This window comes from Dasypus novemcinctus, chromosome 10 (genome assembly GCF_030445035.2).
Source record: "Dasypus novemcinctus isolate mDasNov1 chromosome 10, mDasNov1.1.hap2, whole genome shotgun sequence".
In the NCBI taxonomy this organism is placed as follows: domain Eukaryota; kingdom Metazoa; phylum Chordata; class Mammalia; order Cingulata; family Dasypodidae; genus Dasypus; species Dasypus novemcinctus.
Window position 1 is genome coordinate 47,699,947 of NC_080682.1, and position 17,464 is coordinate 47,717,410.

General features: G+C 42.9%; 1 protein-coding gene across 7 annotated transcripts in view; it reads right to left on the reverse strand.

Moving 5' to 3' along the window:
* Positions 1-240: 240 nt before the first annotated feature.
* The window catches only part of TTC17 (tetratricopeptide repeat domain 17), a 176,289-nt gene continuing 159,065 nt past the window's right edge, over positions 241-17,464 (reverse strand). For 3 of the 7 annotated variants that reach the window (XM_004476258.5, XM_004476259.5, XM_004476262.4), the window contains 3 exons: positions 17,112-17,231; positions 14,894-15,037; positions 12,169-13,325 (listed from right to left, as the gene is read on the reverse strand). In XM_004476258.5, coding sequence (XP_004476315.2) covers positions 13,194-13,325; positions 14,894-15,037; positions 17,112-17,231 — 396 coding nt within the window. In that variant the 3' untranslated portion in view covers positions 12,169-13,193. Of the gene's footprint in view, positions 1,724-12,168; positions 13,326-14,893; positions 15,038-17,111; positions 17,232-17,464 lie in introns of those variants that run through there. The other 4 variants (XM_058305505.2, XM_058305506.2, XM_004476260.5 and 1 more) reach the window with 2 other exon arrangements.

Genomic DNA, 17,464 nt, shown 5'->3' on the forward strand with positions numbered 1-17,464 from the left:
CCTCTCTCTGCCCCAGGCTGGGCTGGTGTCCCTTACCCCTTTCCTTCCTGTTATGGTGCTGCACTCCCCATGGTCTCCTGATTGCCTCATTACCTGCCTGCCTCACCCATTTCACTGAAAATGCACAAGGGACGAACTGAGTTTTTTCAGCTCTCTTCTCCCCTGTGCTTACTTCTGAGCCCGGCACACAGTAGGCCCTTGGCTTGGTGTGGCTTGTTCCAGAAGACTCTAAGACAAGAATTCATGTGCACGTCCTTTATTTTGGAAGTGATCTGAAGAAACCCCAGTCAGGAAGGGGGAGTAAGGCAGGGAAGGGGAGGAAGCCAGTGAAGGGTGTCCTATCAGGCTATTTGCCACCAAGGGCCACTGATGCTCAGTTCCTCTAGGGAAGCCTGGGAAAAGTGTAGAACGAGTCTCAGAGGGATCCCACTCAAGCGGGTATTTATCCGCCACCACCCCATCTCTCAGGGTTGAGGAGGGCATCAACTGTCCAGTTCTTCCTGCCTATGCAAGGGCCAAATGTGCTTCCACAGCCAGAACAAAGCCCTCAGGCCGAGTCCCAGTGTTCACGATCAGTAGCCTTTGGATATGACTCTGGCACTATGTTTGATAAGTAGATGTGAAGGACAGGATGTCCACACAGAGATGACCATGTATTTGAAGGCTCTGAAGTCTGAAGGAATACAGTGTGATCAGACCTGCAGCTGTCCCTTATTATGCTTTCCAAGTGCTCCCCTCTTAGCCAAAAGAACTAGTGTCTTGTCCCATTTCATACCCAATTTCAGTTGGACCCCCGAACCCAAGTTCTATCATCAGAGAGAAATAATTTCTCAAGAAGGAGGCAAGGGGAAATCTGCTTCAAGGGACCTGAGTGGGTGTTCTCTAGGGACAAACTCCATTTGGGGACAGGGTGGTGGTACATTTGTGTATGGGGGAGGAGCTCGGTGTTGAGGGCAGCATTATCCAATGGAAATTTCTGTGAAAATGGAAATGTTCCATATCTGCACTGTCCAACACAGTAGCAACATGTGGCTGTTGAACACTAGAAATGTGGCTAGTGCAACTGAGGAACTTTTAAAAATTGTATTTAATTTTAATAAATATAAATATAAATAGCCAGCTGTATCTCGTGGTTACCTTCTGGACAGAGCAGATCCAGCGACTCTGCTATGGGTTGAATTGTGTCCCTTCCCCAAAATATGTTCAAGTCCTAGCCCCCAGTACTGTTTCTGTGACTTTATTTGTAAATAGGATCTTCAGAGATGTTATGAAGATGAGAACAAACTGTTTTAGGGTGGACCCTGATCCAGGATGCCTGGAGAGACACAGGCATACAGAGAGAGGACGGCCATATGGCTGAGGCAGAGAACACCGTGGTTGCCTCTAATCACCAAAAACTAGAAGAGGCATGGAAGGGATTCTCCCCTACAGATTTTGAATTGAGCTGGGACTTCTAGCGTGCAGAACTGTGAGAGAAGAGACCTCTGTTGTTGTAAGCCACGCAGTCTGTGGTACTTTGTTACAGCAGCCCTGGGAATCCAAGACGGGCTCCATCCAACTTCCCATTCACCTCTCTCTTCTCTGCACCCATGACTGTGAGCTGCCCCAGTGCCTCCACTGTGAGTGTCCTTGTGCTTCAGGACACAGCCGCCTGGAATTCTCCGAGGTCTTCCCTTAGTGCTGAGTTTGGTCCTCAGATCCCAGTCTTGTGTCCAGCTGCCACCTGCAGGATTTGGAGAGCAATAGGTAGAAGTCAGCCGGATCCCTGATCCCCGAGCTACTGCTGGTGCCTGGCAACAGCCAAGCCTGCCTAATCCTCATGAGTCTCACCTCAAGGCTCCTGGCCATAAAACGGCTGATGAGAAGACGCTGCACACAGTTTTTTAAAAAATTTAATTTAATTTAATTTTTTATTATCTTTTTGTTTTTAAAGATACATAGACCACCCAAAATGTTACATTAAAAATTTTAAGAGTCTCCCATATACCTGCACTCCCCACCCCACTCCACTCCCACATCAACAACCTCTTTCATCATTGCGACACATTCATTGCATTTGGTGAATACATTTTGGAGCACTGCTACACAGCATGGATTATAGTTTACATTGTAGTTTACACTCTCCCCTAGTCTATTCAGTGGGTTATGGCAGGATATATAATGTTCTGCATCTGTCCCTGAAATATCATTCAGGAAAACTCCAAGTCCCAAAAATGCCCCCACATCACACCTCTTCTTCCCTCTCCCTGCCCTCAGCAACTCCTGTGGCCATTGCCTCCACATCAATAATACAGTTTCTTTCATTGCTAGAGTCACAATAATTTTATGGTAGAATACCAGTAAGTCCACTCTAATCCTTATTTTATTCCTCCATTCTGAGGACCCTGGGATGGCGATGTCCACTCCACCTCTAAATCGAGAGGGGGCTTAGGTCCCACATGGCTGAAGGATGGGATTCTCCTGCTTGCAGTTGCAGACTCTCTCGTTTCCCTCGTGTGGTGGTTGCTGCATACAGTCTTGAAACTCTTGGAGAGTGCTTGGTGGAGAGGTCCTGGCTCCCATCAGCCATTATTATGAAGCAAGGATGTGGTAAGGGTCTGGCGGGGGCCTACCTTCAACAGTAGCCTGGGCCCGTTTTCAAATCACAAAAGGTGTCCTCCACGAAGGAGCTAGGCATTTTCAGAGACGTCGTGCTGCTTTCTGCAATAGCTCCTACAGAGACTGGGGCCTGGAGGACATGGCCTACCTCTGCGGGAGGTGAACTTTAGTCAAAATAGGAATCTGCTCTTAAACCCTAGTGCATCTGAACCCCTTTTTCTATTTCAGCTCTTACGAAGGCTATAATTCATGTCTATCAGTAACACTCTTCTCATGCAGGGGCCCACGCCCCCCAGGGAGAAGATTCCAGAGTTTCTGGAGGGAAAGGTCATGGTAATACAGAACCTCCCCATCCTAACATCCAGTCACGACAGCAGATGGAGCACCTAGTAGAATCTCCCCCACTCCCCACCTCACTCCAACACAAAGGCAGGGTAAAATTTTCTTAAAATATAGAGTTAACTCAAACTCAACAAAGAGAAATCATCAGCTGCCATAAATGGAAATGACTCTGCATAGCTCCCAGGGCCTAAGAATTAAGAGTTGTGGTCTTCAGCCTCATGGAGGGACAGGAATTTGGCCTCGTGGACAACTGAGAGATAGAACTGGGCTGTGTGTGAAGCCAGAGCCAGTCGTCAGGGACATGACAGATCAGAGATTCCTGTCCAACAGGTCAGGGCTTTTGCTGAGGAGAGAGCAGTCTTCCCTGGGTGACGAGTGAAAAAAAAAAATTAGAACTCAGCCTCCTACCTGTGGGAAGGTAGGCCCTAAGTCACATTCTGTTCACAGTGCAGAAACCCAAACTGAAAAGCAAGCTTAAAAATATGTTTGGTATTATAGGGCTCCAGCAGTGGGTTTCCCCATAGCAAGGTGTCTACATCCCCAGGCACGTGTGGAATTACTCTGGATGCTAATGTCTGTGAATATGAGCTTAAGGACAAAAAAACCCATAAAATATATGGGGCAAGACCAACACCAATCGTTTATTCAAAAGTTTTCTTTAGATACTTACTATGCGTCTAGGAACGGAGATATATCTGGATTCAAAACAGATACTATTCTTGCATTCTTAGAGCCTACATTCCAGTTGGGGACAATACAATAAATAAAAAAAAAACAACAATAAATTCAATAATGATGAGAGCTATGGAGAAGTAAAGTAGGAAACGGGATTAGGAAATTATGGAGGAGACTGTCACAATTTCAAATATGGTCAGGGATGCCTCCCAGAAAAGGTGGTGAGGAGGTGAGCCAAGTGGATATTTGAGAGAAGAATATATGAGGGAACAAGGAACAGTAAATGCAAATGCCCAAAGGCAGAAGCCTTACTGGAAATTTCAAAACACAGGCAGGAGGCATGGTTGGAATGGAGTGTGCAAGAGGGAGAGTAATAAGAGTAATAAGGGAGCAGAGAAGAAATAAAAAAAAGAAAAAGAAAAATGAAACATAAGGGAGAAGATGTGGCTCAAGTGGTTGAGCACTTGCCTCCCACACGGGAGGTCTGGGGTTTGGTTCCTGGTGTCACCTGAAAAGACAAAAACAACAAGCAAACAAATGAAAAAACCAAATCCACCAGGCGAGCTGATGTGGCTCTGGTTGAGCATAAGCTTCCCACATACGGGGTCCTAGGTTCCAGCTTACCAGGTACCCTGCCCCTGCTACCTTAAAAAAATTAAAAAAGAGTAAGACCAGAGAAGTGAGGAGCATGGCGCCACATTGTGTAGGGTTGTATGGGTTATTTGTTGTAAGTTGCCAGTTTTAAGCAGAGGAAAGAAATGATCTGACTTATGTTTTAAAAGGACCACTCTGGGTGCCATGTTGAGATGGATTCTTAGGGTACAAGGGCGGAAGCAGGAAAACCAATGAGGGGGCTTTTGCAAAAATCTAGGTGAGAGGTTATGGTGGCTTGGATATGTGTTGAGGGGATTAGAAGTGGTCAAATTCTGGATATATTGAGAGTAGAGTTGATGTGATTTGCTGATATTTTGGATATGGAATCTAAAGGAAAAAACATTCAAGGATTACTCCAGGATTTTTTGAATGAGTACATTGAAAGGAGGGAACTGTAATTAATTCATATGGGATGATGACAAACAAGATTTTGGGGTGAGGGGAAGATAAGGAATACATTATTGTACAGACCAAGTGAAGATCTTGAGTAGGTAGTAGGATAAAAGAATTTAGAGTTAATAGAGGATGTCTGAGTTTGAGGTATAAATTTGGAGGTCACAGCATGTAGGTAATATTTGAAACCATGTGACTTGATGAGATCACTAAAGAAATAAGAGAAGATAGAGAAGAGAATAAAATGAAAGACTGAACACTGGGGCATTCAACATTATTGGGTGAGACAGTCCATACACCCAACAAACAGGAGAATTCATACCTGAGAAAAAAGAAATTATAAGGCAATTTGAAAGGGACCTAAAGTAAATATGCTGAAAATGCTCACGTATTTAAAAATCTAGCACATATAAAATAAGTAGAGATTGTGAAAAAGAAGCAGGTAGGTGTGATATAAAAAGAACCAAGAAGAAATCCCACAAATGAAAAATATCGTTACTGAAATAAAAATCTTAATGGGCAGTTGTGGCAGTTCGAAGCATTTGTGGATGCCAGAAAATCCTGTTCTTAAAGCTAACCCATTCCTATGCATGTAAACCTACTGTAGGTGGGACCTTTTGATTAAATTACTTCAGTTAAGATCCTTTGATTAAATGGATTGACCCCAGGTGTATCTTAATCCTCTTGCTGGGGTCCTTTATAAATGGAGGATTAAAAAGCCACCACAGACATAGAAAAGGTGCAGGTACAGAAAGAAGCCTACAGAAACTAATATCAATAAACCTGGGAGAGAGAAAGCTACAGTCAGAGCAGCCTGAAGCTGAACATACCAAGTCCCAGAAGAGAAGGCAGAGAATGAGACTGGCGGATGCCACCATTGTGCCCTGCCATGTGAGAGGAATCCAGGACTACCAGCAGCTGATCCTTAGAGAGAAAAGTATCACCTGATGATGCCTTTATTAGGACACTTTCACAGCCTCAGAACCATAAGCTTTTAACCTAATAAATCCCCATTGTAAAAGCTAACCCATTTCTGGTATATTGCTACCAGCAGCTTTTAGCAAACTAAAACAGATGGGCTAAACAGTAGACTAGACACAGCTGAAGAGAGTTAGTGAATTGGAAGATAGAACAGAAGAAATCTACCAAAGTGCAAAACAAAGATAAAGAAAAATCTTCTGAGGTGTTTCTATGAAATGCTCTCATGAGGCAAGTTCCCTGCCTTCCAGGCTAGGCATCACTGCTCTAACAGTCAAACTTTTGGATCAGGGTTCAGAAATTGAACAGAACTCTTAATGTAAAGGCAAAGGTAATTTATTTCTAGAATAGGGGGAAAACCTTGGTGGCAGGATTTAAGGCTTTTGTTAAGAAGAGTTATCATTTATTGGTTGCTTACTGTATTCCTCTTCCTGTTCCAAGTGCTTTATATTGATCAGGAATCCCAATTATGTATCAGAGCAGAGCTGAAAGGTCAGGAAGGACCTCTGTAGGTTGAGAGTAACTTTCCCAAATGTCTGTTGGAGTTTTCCCTGATTTAGTCTGTTGTCTCTTTCATTACTCTGTGTGTCTTCTCCCTAGTATTTCTATAGCTTCTCTAGGGTACTTCTGGGCCTGTTCACCATTAATTCAGTAGTTTAGAAACTATTTTTTATCAAGCAACTGGTATGTGCCAGGTGCATGTTTTGAGCAAGCGGGAGAAAAAGACATTGATTTGACATGGAGCTCAACATCTAATTGGAGACAAGATACAAAATCAGCTTATTTCAGTACAGTGTCCCTGTAGGGGTTACCAAAGGTGCCATAGGAGCATTGCATCTTGTGACGCATAGACAATTTCTCAGAAAACCAGTGGAGTTAGACAGATGGAAAAAAAAGGGATGGAGTAGGAGGAGTTTGCATTCCAGGTAGTGAGAACAGCCTGATCAAAAGCATGGCATTGTGGAAGTTTAATGCATATAGGAAAGGCCAAGTTGTTGTTTAAAATATAAGCTGGAGAGTGGCTATTTCCCTCAGGACCAAGTCCAAATTCCTGAGCTCTGCTTAAAATGCCTTTCATGATCTGGCTGTACCCTAATCTCTCTCCATCCATTCCCCTAACCTCCACTCACACTTTTATTTTCCCACTATCTTGAATTACCTGCAGTGGCCAGCACAGAGCTTGGCATACAATAGATATTCAACACATGTTTATTGAGTGAATAAATGAGTGGCAGAAGAGCCTGAAATGTAGACAGAGACCAAGTCATGGAGGGCTCTGAGTGGAGTGTCCAAACCAAGGTCTCTGCATCTAGAAAAAGTTACACTTTCCTGGGGGACTCAGGTAGTGGATCTGTCAGACAGCTCTGAGTTTCTGGGTCTTAAGCTTTCAGGTTTCTGCCAGAGTGGGCTTTTAAAAAATTTTTTTCTCCCTACCCTCTCATTCTTTGCACTTGTTGTGTCTGTTGTATGCTTACCTTCCTTTTAGGAGACACTGGGAATGGAATCCAGGACCTCCCATGTGGGAGGGAGGCACCTAATCATTTGGGCCACCTCTACTCGCTGCTTTGTCATCTCTCATGTTTTTCTCCTTGTGTCTCTTGTTGTGTCACCTTGTGTCAGCTCCCTGCACCAGCCTGTTGTGTTAGCTCCATGTCTAGCTTGTCTTCTTTAGGAGGCACCAGGAACTGAATCATGACCTCTCATGTTGTAGGTGGGAGCTCAATTGCTTGAGCCACAGTCGCTTCCCCAGAATGGGCTTTGTGTTCTCTATTTATCTCATTCTCATCTCCTCAACTGGACCATGATATCTCTGAGGGCAGAGATCATGTCTCAAGACTCATCCACAGTCTTGGACATCAGTAGATACTGAATTAAATTTGTTGGTTGGTAGAGCTGGAATTGTCCATTTGCATCTCCACAGACAGGAGAAACATGGAATTAGATACAGGGAAGGCCTGTCTTGACCATTATATAAATACTGAATTTAGAAGACAGTCTTCCCTGCTGCCAGCTCAACTGTTGCTTGGGAGACAATAGCTGGCATAGATGTCAGGGTAGAGTCATTGGACACCCAGGAAAAGTATGTGCAAGATGCTGAGAACACCAGAGCAGTCCTACCTTCTCCCCAGCCAGTGGGGCAAGGCCCTTGAGCAGTGATGGGTAGAATAAGCCATATGAGGTTCATGGATGATCAGGCACTTTCCCCTATTGCTCATATTAAGAGTAGGGAGCCTGAGGCAGAAGGGTGGTTTTCAGGGGCTTTGTTTTTGGAAGTTCCATTGCAGAAAGTATATGAAGCAAGATATTTCACATCCCTGAGATTAGTGTTCTAAAATATTGTGAGATGTGGAAAGCAGAAGCAGAGGAACATATCAATTACATTATCAATCATTTAGTATTTACTGGGTATTCACTATATACTAGCTGCTGTGTTCAGTGCTATGAAACACAGACATCTGACAAATGAACACGTAAGGGAGGGACAAGATCACATCTGAAAGCAGATAGGGAACAATTAAGAACAATACACTTGGTTTGGAGCTGAGCTCCTTCAAATTACTTGATTATGAGCCAGTCACTTTCACCTCTCCGAGCCTTGGTTTTCTCATCTGTATAATAGACTTAAGATTGTCTACATCGCTTTATGGTTGTGAGGATTAGATAAGGGATGGGTAGTATGGTGGGTAGCTGTGCTGGCTTTAGCTTTATACCTGGACTCCATCACTTGCTAGCTGTGGTCTTGGGAAAGTTACTTAATCTCAGCCAAAGTTTTCCTATGCTTAAAATTGGCCTAACAGTTCCTATACCATTGAGTTGTTATGGGCTTAAATGAGTTTTTTAAATAAAAAAATTTTTAAAATTATTTTTATTAAATTGTCTTAAAAAAAAAAGACACATAGATCACAAAAAATGTCACAATAAAAAAATAATAAGTTCCCACATACCCCACTTCCCACCCCTGCTCCTCCCACATCAACGACCTCTCTTATCATTGTGGCACATTCATTGCATTTGGTGAATACACTTTGGAGCACTGCTGTACCGCATGGATTATAGTTTACATTGTATTTTACACTCTCCCCCAGTACATTCAGTGGGTTATGGCAGGATATATAATGTCCAGCATCTGTCCCTAAAATATCATTTAGGACAATTCCAAGTCCTGAAAATGCCCCCACGTCTCATCTCTTCTTCCCTCTCCCTGCCCTCAGCAACTACCATGGCCACTTTCTCCAGATCATGCTACAGTTTCTGCCATTACTAGTCACAATAGTTCTATCGCAGAATACCAGTAAGTCCACTCTAACTCATATTTTATTCCTCCATCCCGTGGACCCTGGGTTGGTGATGTCCACTCCACCTTCACATCAAGAGGGGGTTAAATGAGTTTTAACCCATATAAAACTTAGAATAATCCTGGAATATTAAGAAGGGCTCAACATTTGTTACAGCCTATGGCACTGTGCCTAGCTCAATGAATTGAAGCTATTATAATTATCAGAGAAGATGTAGACCTGTGCTTGCTGAAGTTAGGGGGAAAAGCTTTGCACAGAAGAAAGGACTAGAAGGTGGGTAAAAATTGTGGAGGAAGGAAGAGGGTGAATCTGGTGGGGAATAAACTAAGCAAAGGCTTTGGAAGTCAGGAGAGTGAGTCTGGTCTGACCAGAGGGAAGAGAAGTGTGGCTGGGACTTATCTAAAAGTTAACTCTCAAAAATTCCTAAAGTCATTTCTACAACATGGTGACAACAATTAGCTACCACTTCCTGGGCACTTGCTCTGTTATTAAGTGCTTTATATTCTTTATCACCTTTAATTCTCACAGCTGCTCTATGAAGATCAGTTCTTATCACTCCTATTTTATTTTCTTTCAGGGAGAAATTCAGAGTTCCGTGACTTGTTCAAACTATTGTTTTTGGTAAGAGGTAGGGCTAGGGTTTGAATTCAGATTTCTTGAACCCCTTCTGGGGCTCATTCTGCAGACCCACCACAAGGGAGCTGATCTAGGTGATGGGGCCCTATTCTGAGGCCAAAATTCTGGGGAAATATTCCTAGAACTTCTTCCTTAGGGTCTCTTCTGTGTGTATGTGGAATAGCAGCTCCTTATACTGGACAGTTGGGATCCGAGTTCCACCCCCAGCAAGTTGGTACCAGGGTCTTAGTCCAGGGCAAGGCAGACCTCAGCAAGCTGGTACCAGGGTCTTAGTCCAGGGCAAGTCAGACCTTTGACCTAGTTAGTAAATAAGCACCGTAGAGTTCTGGGATGGCAGAAACAGCAGGTAAGTTGTGAGACAGGAAGGAGGCAAACACCTAGCCTGGGCCTTCTGTGCAATGACTGTGCCCGCCTGCTTGCCTTTGCATCACCGGACCATTTCGTCACAGGCCCTAGGCACACATGTGGTCTATCAACAGGCCACACAGCTTCCAACCCACCTGAGTTAAAGCATCATCTGATACGAAGTTAAATACAAAGCTCTGGGAGCAATTTTCCATCATTTCAAAGAAAAGCCAAGCTCTTCCCCTTCCTTTCAGAAAAGTAGATTCACACTGACCTCTACCCCATACTACAGTCTAAACAGACTTGAAGATGGCTCCATTAATTGTTGCCTACTGTGCCTGCTTTTAAGAGGTCGAGGGCAGAAAAATGGCTGAATTATTTGTACAAGAGATATGAAAACCTATGTGTACCCAAAATCTGTATGTGAATTTTTCTGGCAGCTTTATTCAGTCTCCAAAAGAGAGAAACATTCCAGTGTTCTCAGACAGGCGAATAAACAAAGGAATACTACTCAGCAACCAAAAGTAATTATTACTGATTTAAGCAAAACATGGATAAAGCTCAAGTACATTAGGTTAAATGAAAGAAGCAAGACTCAAAAGACAATATTCATATTGTGGATGAAGTGAGTTAAGAGGGAAAGAAAGGGAGAGAAAGAGAGAGTGAAAGAGGAAAGGGAAGATGGAATTATCATTTCACAACAGTCAGTGGCAAAGCAGCACTCAGAAATGGAAATGATTTCCTGACCAAGTTATTTCTGTATGTAAGCTGTGGATATCTTTATTCCCTTTCAGTGTCTAAATCTACTCATCTATGTAGCCATTAATTATATGATCCATTTATATCGAATGAATAAAACCTTTTTTTTTTTTAAAAAAAAGACTTTATGTTCCCATTTATATGACATTATGAGAAAGGAAAAACTAAAGGGATGGAGGAAAAAAACAGTGCTTGCCAAGGGTTAAGGATGGGGGAGATTTGACTACCAAGGGGGACTCTTTTTGGGCTGATGAAGTTTTGCATCTCTTCTTTTTTTTTTTTTTAAAGATTTATTTATTTTATTTAATTCCCCCCCTCCCCCGGTTGTCTGTTCTTGGTGTCTATTTGCTGCGTCTTGTTTCTTTGTCCGCTTCTGTTGTCGTCAGCGGCACGGGAAGTGTGGGCGGCGCCATTCCTGGGCAGGCTGCACTTTCTTTCACGCTGGGTGGCTCTCCTTACGGGGCGCACTCCTTGCGCGTGGGGCTACCCCACGCGGGGGACACCCTTGCGTGGCACGGCACTCCTTGCGCGCATCAGCACTGCGCATGGCCAGCTCCACACGGGTCAAGGAGGCTCGGGGTTTGAACCGCGGACCTCCCATATGGTAGACGGACGCCCTAACCACTGGGCCAAAGTCCGTTTCCCAAGTTTTGCATCTTGATGGTTATGACTGCATGACTCTATGCATTTGTCACAACTCAGAACTGTACACCAAAGAAATTCATGTATATCAATTTGTAAAAATTGTCAAGTGTTTCAGGAAAAACTAAATGCCAAATTGTGGAGGGGCTGCATATAAACTGAGGGGAAGCAGGACACTATACTTAGACACCCACATAGTTTTACAAGGATCCCTCTTCATCCAGTTCACATAATAAATGAGCTTGCTATTCTCAAAATAAATCAAATGAAACTCTTTGGAATTAATTGGACTCTAGATGCATAAAGGACAGAAAGCCCATTGGTATGTCTGATTGCTATGTCCTTCTAAGAAATTACAGTCCGTGCTAGAATCAAATGCTACAAGTTCAGTGACCCAGTATTTGAGATGACTGGTGCCTGATTTTGTTCTATGAAAGTCTACAGAAATCCTTTTGTGGAATCCTGTCCTAAATGAATTGCTTAACTTAGTACTGGATGACTCTCCCCAAGGGTCTCCATGAGGCTTACTTGGATGACCTTTAGGATCTTTCTGTTGGTGTTCACCTTAGAAGGGGCTTTGGGGCTTGGATTCTTCTTTTTCAGGGAGGGTCAATTATATACCAAATGCTGAACATCTGCTGACTTTGTATCTTTCCCAGTCCACTGGGTCATGCTAATGAGTTCACCAACTATAAAACCTAGTGATGGATTAATTCTTCTCTTACCTTGCTGTTGTGGAAAGAAAAAGAAAGACAATCTAGGACTTAAGATCAGATCCAGAGTTTCAGGCAGTCTTCAGCGTTGGTTCTAAATTAGGATGGTTCTAAAGAAAAACCACGCTACCGATCTATTTTGATCATAAACAATTTTTATTTTTGTCCTCAGTATGTGCCCTTAGGATTCCAAAATGTCTGGAGTTTCTGATTCTCCTGGGACCAAAGTTAAAGTATTGTATGAAAACATTCAACCTTGGCTCATTACTCTCTACTGAGGAGCGAAGTCTGAAGGCCTCAGAGAGAGGGAGCTGACACTCGCACCTTCTTTTAAGATGGGTAACACAGGGAACAAAGAATTAGTAAAACATAGACTCAGTCTGTAGAGGGCTTCAAATACACATATTCTATATATATAAACCAGTTATATAGGATTTCAACTTATTGGTTTCCTTGTGTTTTGTAATTAAAATACAAATTATATAGATGTTGTACACTGCTGAGTTCCCCTCCTCAGCCCCCCTCCCTCCCCAACATAAATAACATTACAAAGGTCAGGTGATCCTAAGAGTTTTCATTGTAATTATTTTGTTTTTAAAAACATTTCCCCCTTCCTCTCCTGCAAACTACCTTGAGAGTTTGTAACCTAGCAGCATGGAAGGGACAAGACCAGGATGAGCGAGGTGATCGGATGGAGAGAGTGCAGAATGCTGCTTCTCACTGACTGGCACCCGATGGGCTTTTGCATTTCTACTGACAAAAGAGGCTATGACAGGAAGCGGAGAATATGTGACCTGGGTTCATCCTCCTCCAGAGAGGAGGCAGCTAGCTGGACCACTGAGGGGAGCCCTAAGGGCATTGAGGTTTTGGAGGCAGAGCACCGCTGTGGAAATATCTTGGCTCAGTATTTACATACCTTTAAGCTGCATTTTCCTTTTAAGAAATTTGTGTTTCTGAAGATGCCTCTTCTGGGGTTAGGTGCGGGGAAAGAAGAGACTTAAAAACAGAACAAAAACAAACCAGTTCCCACATATTTAAAAGTCCTGTTATAAGTCTTACTCAGTTATTGTCACACACATCATTAAAAACTGGATACTGACAATGATTGGGTTCTTTACTTTTTTTTTTTAAGAGCATGAGAAAAAGAGAAAGGAGCAATGCACTAGGGAGAACGCCGTCCCTTCTTCAGCATTAAGTGACACTGGATGGTCTGGATTCGGTTCTTGGCTGGGACAAATTCGGGTTGTAGCTTCAGTGTTGATTCATACCACACCAGTGCTTTTTCAAACTCTTCCTAGAAGGGGTAAGGCACAGATGTGAGAGGGCTGATATCTACCAGACTAAATATATACCATGACCTCTTATTTCTTGAAAAGCACCCCTGTCCCCCGTAGGCTAGTAGCAACCCTGCATAACTTTCTAAAGGATTTAAATCTCTGAGGAAACTCTAGGTCTGGGAGGAAACAACAACCTCCATCCCTAAGGTACATCTTTATGAAGAAAACTACGGGGGTGTCCAAGAACCAGAAGAAAAGGGGTTGAACAACTCTTACAAAGGTTTCACCCAACAATGGGAATAATCATGGTAGCAATAGATAAGAACTAACATTACTGAGTACTTAGTGTGTGCCCAGGCACTGTGCTAGGTGCATTACAAAATCGTTTTATTTAATTCTCACAGAAACGTCTATAACCATGCCCGGCAAATGCTCATGATGTATCTGATTGCATTTTCTGCTAGAGCTGGACAGATGGAAGTGAAGTCAGGTATCTCAATTAGGCTTTCAAATTTTGAGTTTTAATTCTTCCTGACATTTAAAAATATCAATATGGTTTGTAAATGACTGCTGCCATATTGAAGGCATTAATCTTTTACTTAGACTAATATTCTCAAAAAAAAAAGAGTCCAAACCAACTAGTTAAGTGGTTCCTCCCAGCCAGGTGAGAGCCAAAATTCCTTATTCAGAGAAGCAAATCTCACATTTCCTGGGAACAAAAATAGATTCTTCAGATTTGAGAAGAGAAGGAAAACTGCACATTCAGCAATACCTACCTGGCCAAATTATACTTTCTGCCTTTGAAGTCAAGGATGATAGGTAAAGTGTAGAGTCTGGGGTCTTATTCTATAATTTCTACTGAGGGTGTCTTGGGAATAGCCCCATGAGTAACATCAAGTTTTAGATGTAAGTGGATGGGATTTTAAGTTCTGAAATCGGTCCTTGTTTCTGACCAGAATGAGAGTTAGCCATTTTCTCTGTAAATGGTATCTCATGAAATTAGTGGCCCTTCAACATTCATTAAACACTTGGTGAACATTTACTATGTGCCAAGTACTGTGTGAGGGCAACAGGCACATGAAGAGAAGTCTTTCCCCTAAGGAGCTCATAGTCTAGAGGGAAAGACAAAAACTTAAACAAACAAACAAAAAGATAAAACAGTGAAAATACACCAAGAGAAATATGCACCAGGCAGCACGAGCTCACTGTTGACAGGTATCTAACCCAACCTGGAAGTACAACAACATGACTTGTACGCCTATGTGGAGTGTTAGACCAAGTTTTCTGGAACAGGTAATGTCTCCAGAAAATTACAGGTTCATTTCATTCTACTACTAGAGTTAGACTCATGGTCAGGGACTACACAGCTGCAGATACTAAGATGAATTTTAGGTACTATTAGGAAAAAAAAGACACTCAAATCCATACTATAAAAATATACTCTGGGTGGATCTAGCAATTTTAGACACCAATCTTATAGGGAGCTTGAGGAAATAAATGTATTCAAAGAAATTTTGAAATCAAAGATGTAGCACTGAGAGAAAACTACAGAGTTGGTTTGCTCTGCCCACATGCCCAGTCTCACCATAGCGACGTAAACATTGCCCAGCGTGAAGTGGTTCACAGCAAAGTGTGGTGCGATCTCTACTGCCATGGTGGCTACTATGACGGCATCGTTCCAGAGCTTGGCATTGTGCAAGATGTTGGCTAGGCTAATCAGGGGCACGTCCTGAGAGAGGGAAGGAGAATGGTGAGAAGGGAAGAACCCTGGAAACTTTTTTTAGTTTTCATCCTTGGTCTTCGTGCTCATAGATAATTCAGTAGATGTTTCCTGGCAAATTTTTTTTTTTTAAGATTTATTTATTTTATTTCTTCCCCCGCTCCAGTTGTCTGTTCTCTGTGTCCATTTGCTGCATGTTCTTGTTTTTGTCTGCTTCTGTTGTTGTCAGTGGCATGGGAATCTGTTTCTTTTTGTTGCATCATCTTGCTGTGTCAACTCCATGTGTGCAGCGCCATTCCCGGGCAGGCTGCACTTTCTTTTGCGCTGGGCGGCTCTCCTTACCGGGAGCACTTCTTATGCGTGGGGCTCCCCTATGCGGGGGACACCGCTGCATGGCAGGGCACTCCCTGTGCGCATCAGCACTGCGCGTGGGTCAGCTCCACACGGGTCAAGGGGGCCCGGGGTTTGAACGATGGACCTCCTATGTGGTAGATGGACGCCCTAACTACTGGGCCAAGTCTGCTTCCCATTTTCCTGGCAAATTAGAGGAGGCAACTCAGAGTGCTAATTTGCTGCTTGCTACTGATCTGTGTTAGATAAGAAGACGCACCAGAATATGCACTGCTTCTTTCACTGAGAGCGTCTGGCCTTACAAACCAAACAAAACATCAGCTGAAGTGTACAATGTCCTGAGTGATGCAGTGTATTTACATTCTGGCGCAAACTTCTTGCCTCATTGCAGATCGACAGTAACTACTTTTGGGGCTGACACCTGTCCACAGACCACATTCTAAGAAGCACTGTCAAAGAGCCAGGGTATTTTCTGCCGGGAGCATGGCATCCTCTAGAGCAGGGATTGGCAAACTATTGCCCATGAGTCAAATCCATTCTGCTACCCATTTTTGTAAAGTTTTGTTGGAACACAGTCATGCCCATTCCTTTACTTACTGTCTGTGACTGCTTTTGTGTTACAACTTCAGGCTTGAGTAGTTACAACAGAAACTGTCCAGCCTAAAGAGTCTAAAATACTTACTGTCACTTTACAGAAAAAATTTGCAGACCACTGACTTATAGGCTTCTGCCCCTTCCTGGCAGTATGGAGCACAGAACTGAACAGGACTGAACAAGTAGCAACATTATTTTCATCACTAATATTTATTCCCTTCATATATGTTACCTGAGTGCCTGCTATCCCTATATATTGTATTGGGTTTTATAGGAGATATAGAAGAAACTGAAAAAAGGGCCCATCTTTGGTTGTACTAGGCATCCATAGAGTGCCTATAATTAGAATGGTCCATAGAGGTTCAATGACTTGCCTAGGGTCACAAAGCTAGTAAGAGCAGAGCTCTGTTTAGAATCCTGCATTGCCTGACAGCAAGCTGCCAATGTATGTACTGCCTGTATGAACAAAGCATAGATAAGCCATGCCTTTAGGAAGTATGAGATCTGGATTAATGCAAAACTCAACACATGTAGACACAAATGGCTGTTTACAATTATACATTCTTAGCCATCATAATCAAAAGAACTGTTTTGAAAGACTAATGATACACAATGTTAGCTGGTGATTGTTACATTTGTGTATGGAAAGGTAAAGTCAGATAAGGACCAAGAATAGGTCATTATATCTGAAGAAATGGACATTTGCCTTCTGTCTTGTGTCTTTGGCCTAGAAGCAAGCTCAAGATAGGAGCAGAAGCAAAACAAGTATAACAGGCCTCCATGCCCCAGGGGATAAGCTAAACCCAGAGTGGCTTTGCTTAGGCCAATGTATTTGCTACATGTTAAGTGGCTCTGAATACAGTAAAAAAGGGTATTAAATGACATAATGACTAACAATGATCTAGAAGAACTTTCTCCCATGTTCCAACTTCTGGGGTAGGGAAAGCATGATAGTGGGTATAATTCACAGGCTCTCTGCAGCACAAACTGGGTCATAAATTGTCCTGCCCAATCCCATTCCTTTTACTACTTCCTTATGGGTTGAGCAAGAGGAAAGCCAGTTCAAACCCTAGAATAAACCACTGGGCAATGGAAAGACCCAAGGGCTAGGAGTTGACAGGCTCTGAGTCACACTCACCTTCATTTGGTGTGGGGCATAGTGGAGAGCCTGGCGAAGACAGTCAATTGCTTTCTTTCCTTGGCCTTTCACTCTCCAGTAGAGGGCTGCCATGCTGGAAAGGACCCAAGAAGTCTGGTTCTACAAAGTAATAGAATCACAGATGTGGAAACTATGATTCAGAGAGGTTAAATATCTTGCCCAAAGCCACCCAACTACTAAAGGAAAGAAGTACATTTCAAGTTCATGTTCTTTTTAGTTTGAATTTATTTAACTTTTTGAACATGTAACTCATTCACATTTCAAGAACCAGAAAGCAAAAAGTTATATAGTGAAAGGATTCCCTCTCATCCTTGTCTCCAATGTATATAGGT